Consider the following 6,085-nt stretch of genomic DNA (forward strand, 5'->3'; position numbering starts at 1 on the left):
AGCAACTTTGTAAATACCATATTTTTTTTCTTTTTTCTATTTTTTTGATACAGCTTCAGAAAGCATCATCTCAGTTCCCACGATCATGGAGGACGATGACCAAGAGGTGGATTCTGCTGATGAATCAGTTTCCAATGACATGATTGCTGCTACAGATGAGCCTTCCAAGATGTCTTCTGCGACGGGCCGGAGGATACGGCGTTTCAAGCAAGAGTGGCTTAAAAAGTTTTGGTTTCTGCGGTACTCCCCAACATTGAATGAGATGTGGTGCCACGTCTGTAGGCAGTACACAGTGCAATCCTCACGGACTTCAGCCTTCATCATTGGCTCTAAGCAGTTCAAGATACACACGATAAAGCTTCACAGCCAGAGCAACCTCCACAAGAAGTGCCTGCAGCTTTACAAGCTCAGGATGCACCCAGAGAAGACAGAAGAGATGTGCCGAAATATGACCCTGCTCTTCAATACAGCCTACCACCTGGCCCTGGAGGGCAGGCCCTACTACGACTTTCGGCCTCTGGCAGAACTACTGAGGAAGTGTGAGCTCAAGGTGGTGGATCAATACATGAATGAAGGAGACTGCCAGATCTTAATTCACCATATCGCCCGGGCTCTCCGAGAGGACCTGGTTGAACGCATCCGTCAGTCTCCCTTCCTCAGCATCATTCTGGATGGGCAGAGTGATGACTTGCTCGCAGATACGGTTGCGGTCTATGTGCAGTACACGAGCAGCGATGGGCCTCCAGCAACTGAATTCCTGTCTCTTCAGGAACTGGGCTTTTCTACAACAGACAGTTACCTCCAAGCATTAGATCGGGCTTTTTCCAGCCTGGGAATACGATTGCAGGATGAGAAGCCAACTATTGGCTTGGGAGTGGATGGTGCTAACATTACCGCCAGCCTGAGAGCCAACTTGTTCATGACAATCAGAAAGACCTTGCCCTGGCTTCTCTGCCTTCCCTTTATGGTGCACAGGCCCCACTTGGAAATTTTGGATGCCATCAGTGGGAAGGAACTACCATGTCTGGAGGAGCTTGAAAACAATTTGAAGCAACTGCTCAGTTTCTATCGTTATTCTCCCCGACTCATGTGCGAGTTAAGGGTCACTGCTGCCACTCTGTGTGAGGAGACTGAGTTCCTGGGGGACATTCGAGCAGTGAAGTGGATCATTGGGGAGCAGAATGTGCTCAACGCTCTCATCAAGGATTACCTTGAGGTTGTGGCCCATCTCAAAGATGTCAGTGGCCAGACCCAAAGGGCAGATGCTTCTGCCATTGCCTTGGCCCTCCTGCAGTTCCTGATGGACTACCAGTCGATTAAACTCATCTACTTCCTGCTGGATGTGATTGCTGTGCTTTCACGCCTTGCCTACGTCTTCCAAGGGGAGTACCTTCTTGTGTCGCAGGTGGACGATAAGATAGAGGAGGCCATCCAGGAGATCAGCCGGCTAGCAGACTCCCCTGGGGAGTACTTGCAGGAATTTGAGGAAAACTTCCGTGAAAGCTTTAATGGCATTGCTGTGAAAAATCTACGGGTGGCTGAAGCCAAATTCCAGTCGATCAGAGAAAAGATCTGCCAGAAGACCCAGGTGATCCTAGCCCAAAGGTTTGATTCCCGCAGCCGGACATTTGTGAAGGCCTGTCAGGTATTTGACCTTGCAGCTTGGCCCAGAAGCACTGATGAGCTCATGAGCTATGGGAAGGAGGATATGGTACAAATATTTGAACACCTGGAGACAGTCCCATCATTTTCCAGAGAGGTTTGCAGAGAGGGGATGGACACCCGAGGGAGTCTGCTGATGGAGTGGCGAGAACTCAAGGTGGATTATTATACCAAAAATGGTTTTAAAGACTTGCTCAGTCACATTTGTAAATACAAACAGAGATTTCCCCTCCTAAATAAAATAGTTCAGATCCTCAAAGTCCTTCCCACCTCTTCGGCCTGCTGTGAGAAGGGGCGCACCGCCCTGCAGAGAGTGCGCAAGAACAACCGCTCTCGGCTCACGCTGGAGCAGCTCAGTGACCTGTTGACGATTGCTGTTAACGGGCCGCCCATTGCCAACTTTGATTGCAAAAGGGCACTCGATAGCTGGTTTGAGGAGAAGTCAGGCAATAGTTACGCGCTCTCAGCCGAAATGCTGAGCAGGATGTCATCTCTTGACCAGAAGCCAATGTTGCAGAGCATGGACCACGGCTCTGAGTTTTACCCTGATATTTAGGAAGGAATGCCTCAGATCAGATAATTTTTTTAAACTATACTCTAAACTTTGATATATTATATAAAAATATATATATATTATCTATATTAAGGAAAAACCCACACTGAAAATTTAAAAGTTAAGACGATGTGCGTCTGATAGAAGCTAAGCAGAATTTTAAAGATTGAGACAATGTTTAGACATTAACTTGTGTCTCCAACCATGGCAGCTGCAATGTAGGTGGCAACATTTCATTCTTTAGAAGCATGTGCTGGGGCCATACTCTACATGTTCAAACCCAACAACCTATAAGCTAGACAACGGGTCTTTTGTCAGCCTCATCCTCCCGGCAGTTTCCTTTGTATGTGTGTTGTCGGTTTGCTGGGTTGTTTTTTGTTTCGTTTTGTTTTGTTTTGGGGTTGCTTGTTTGTTTGTTTGTTTGTTTTCCCCTCAGTTTCAATCTCTGCCTCTCTTTCCATTGTTCAGCCCAGTTATTGAGCCATTTGAGCCTTTTGTTGGCAACCGTCAGATTTCTGATTTCCGACAGAGCATCCCGCATGTTTATGTTGCCCCCAGCTCCACCCGGTTCTCTTCAGCTGAGTGGAAGCTTTCTTCACTCAAGAGATTACTGACAGGAGAGAAGGGCTGGGGGCATGATTTTGGGTTTTTATTCTGATTTAGAAACAAATGCCTCCACTAAACTGTGATACCGCTATCTCGGTTCTCCCTACCTTTGGGCTGTAGAGTAATACTTGGCTTTCAGCTCCTTTTATGATAACCGTAGTACCAGTCTATCATACGTATGTTATAACATGATGTCATGTGCAGACTATAAAATAGCAAAATAGAGAAGGCAGGGGGAAATTTTTGCATTTATATTTTTATATTGTATGAGATAAATATATATATATATATACAACTATTCATTCAAAACCAGGGCTGCTGTGGAAGCTAGACAGCCAATGAGTCAAGAGCCACCTCTGGGCAGAGATTCAAAGGCTTAAAAAATTATATTCTAATTTACATTATTTATACTATGTCTTTATAATCCTAGATTGTTGTGGGGTTTTTGTTTTGTTTTGTTTTGTTTTGTTTGGAATGACTGAAAGAAAAACCTGCTGCAGTTTGGTGGCAGGAGCTATCAATGCAAGATTATCTTGGATTATATTCATGTGTGATGTCCTACAAAGGTTCACTTATTCTCTTGTGACCAAGGTAACATGTTCCACAGCACAGCAGACTGATGACAGCAGGAAGAAGGGATGCTCTGCTTCTTCCTGCGACATATTTCTTCCTTTCTTGAAGGAATACAGAGTCCAGCTGAAATGTGAATGGGGGACTTGCACCTTCCATCACAAAGAGATTGTTTTGTGGGCTTGGGGCTCTTCTTTGTTTTATTCTTTTAAAGTAAACAAGCTCCAGGCATCCACACAATATCACTTCAGGTTAGAAAAGATAAAAAAACTCACAAAAAAAACCCCAACTAACCAACCAAAAAAAACACCACACAAACAAAAAAGGTGCAAAAACTCCACAGATGCTAGTGCCTTGCCCTGCTGATGTGGCATGGACAGCACCAACCTGACCAGACCATCATGGGAGTGAGATGTGTTGACCAAAAGGTGTCCAAGCCAACATGTTCTCACTTCCCAGAGGGATGAGCTTTGTGCCAAGCTGTGTTGTTTGGAAACATGATGGTGGTATCAGCAACACTGAACCTTTCCTTTCTCCTGTTACCCCCCTGCCCTTGGTCTTGGTGCTAAGATATCTCTAGAACCGTTGCTGCTAGTTGATAGCTTTTCATTTATATAAAATATATATATATATATATAATATTATTTTATTTTTTAAACTTTTTTGTTTGTTTGCAATGGAGATGTAGCATGTTTGGAACCGATCTCTCTCTGAGTCACTTTCACTGCCAGGGTTCACGCACTGTCTTCCCCAGGAAAACACACACTTCTACCTAGGTCTCACTCACCTCCTGCTAACCCCTTTGCCTTCAGCAGAACTTCACAGCCAGCACTGGCAGAGGTGTGCAGCCAAGCCACTACGGACTGATTCAGCTTTCACACCCCACAGGAACAGCTAGACTGGTGTTGGTCAGGGTTTTGGAAGTGTTTGCCTCTGTCCCTGTGGGACTGAGGAGGGACTGAGCCCACCCAAAGCACAAGGGGTGGCCTGTCCTCGTGTCCTGACATGCCCCTTTGCTGTAAAACGGGGCCCTTCAGTCAGACGGTCCGAGCGGAGCAGAGCGGACCCTGTGAATTTAGCAGTGAGGGCTGGTCAGGCCAGCCGGCCAGGGCTGGCCAGCACCCTCTGTAGCACTTACCCCTTGCCTTACCTCTGACAGCACTGCAGCCTGAGGCTGGCTCAGGCAGGAGAGGGCACCTGCGCCAGGGCCACCCACCTGCTGCCAAACTGCCGCCAGGGGTGCAGGCGCTGGGTGCTCTTCCTTGTGGTCCTCATGGGAATGTCACAAGCTAGGTCAGGGCATCACACAGTTGCAACACAGGGGCATTGATATGACACACCTAGCAAGCGTTCGTGGTTTTTTGTATTTCCTTAGAAACGATGCGATCAAATTGATGCATTCATCCAGAGGAGTAAAAATTAAACTGGAAACCCTCTGCCAGCTGTGCAGACTTGGGTGGTTGTTTGCCTGACCATGAAGTAGGGAGCTCTATACACAAGGTGCTCGTAGCTCTCCAGGCCTGGTGCATTGGCTTTGCTCAGGGTGCTGCCACAAAGCTCATGGAGCTACTGCTGCCAGGGAGGTGGCAGGCTTCCTCCCTTTTTACAACTTGAGGAGATGTAAAAAGATAAAAAAGAGAAAAATTGCTGCTCCATTAGTTTCTGACTGGAGATGGGCAAGGTGAACATAAATCATAGAATCCATAGAAATCCAAGGCTCTTCATGGGTGGAGGGGAAAAATCACCTGCCTTTCTGTTTGCAGTAGCAAAAGCTCCTTGGCATGGAGGCCCATCAAAGTGCCTGGCCCACACGGAGGGAAGGAACATTAGGGAACAGTCTCCAGACACCTTTGGAGAGAGGAATGCTCCCCCAGGGATTGTGCTGAGCAGCCCGAGAGGCCTGTTTACAACTGCTGATCCAAGCCTCCTAACTTTTGCCACTGGGAGGAAATGGCAAGGTAAGAGCTGCCAGAGGCCTGTTCAGAAATTATTTTTCCAATTTGTCACTCCTTCCCTTTGGTTCATGCAAATCCTGCTCTCATCAGTGACACCTTTCACTGGCAGCTCTTATTTCTAATAGCATAGTGAACTGTGCAGCCTGTGGTGGTTTTTCTCCGGCAGCCAGCTGACACAGGCACTTGTTTCTTTAGCAAGTTACTTTGCAAATGGTGATTCCCTGCCACTGGATGTTGTGGATATCCATGATGGGAAAGGTCAGAGACCTCTTATATTGGTGATGGAGATAGACAAGAGCTTGGCAGAGCAGCTAGCCCGGCCCAGCCCATCCCAGCTCTTCCAACACAATTCCCTGTTACCCACACATCAGAAAATAAACCTGGCCTTTGTCCTAGGGTAATGCAGGTGCTTTGCAAGCTTTCCCTCCAGCTTTACCTGCCTATCTCAGATCTGTAGCTCTTACTTTCATGGATAGTCTGTGGAAACACAACTACCAGCATAGACAAGATAGGGAGGAGGGAGGAATACCAATGCGAAGCAGCCTGGCTTCCCAGGGCTCCCCAGCCTTTCCCAGAAGCAGGTGCATTTCTGTTTGCCTGGGCCCAGCCTGGTGGCAGTGAGGCCAGGAGGCAACACCGGGCATGGGGAGGGCTCAGCGGGGTGCTGAGGGAGGCCTCTGTGGCTCCAAGATTGCCGTGTGTTTGGTTTAATCAATGCCTTTCCTGCTGTGCCGAGAGA

The 6,085-nt window shown here is 47.4% G+C and overlaps 1 protein-coding gene across 3 annotated transcripts in view; it reads left to right on the forward strand.

Annotated features, from left to right (window-relative positions):
* PRDM11 (PR/SET domain 11) overlaps nt 1–5,246 on the forward strand; it is a 46,397-nt gene extending 41,151 nt beyond the window's left edge. For all 3 annotated transcript variants that reach the window (XM_069017195.1, XM_069017196.1, XM_069017197.1), the window contains one exon: nt 54–5,246. In XM_069017195.1, the coding sequence (XP_068873296.1) occupies nt 54–2,218 (2,165 nt within the window). In that variant the 3' untranslated portion in view covers nt 2,219–5,246. The remainder of the gene's footprint in view (nt 1–53) is intronic.
* The last annotated feature ends 839 nt before the right edge of the window (nt 5,247–6,085 follow it).

This window comes from Aphelocoma coerulescens, chromosome 5 (genome assembly GCF_041296385.1).
Source record: "Aphelocoma coerulescens isolate FSJ_1873_10779 chromosome 5, UR_Acoe_1.0, whole genome shotgun sequence".
Classification (NCBI taxonomy): domain Eukaryota; kingdom Metazoa; phylum Chordata; class Aves; order Passeriformes; family Corvidae; genus Aphelocoma; species Aphelocoma coerulescens.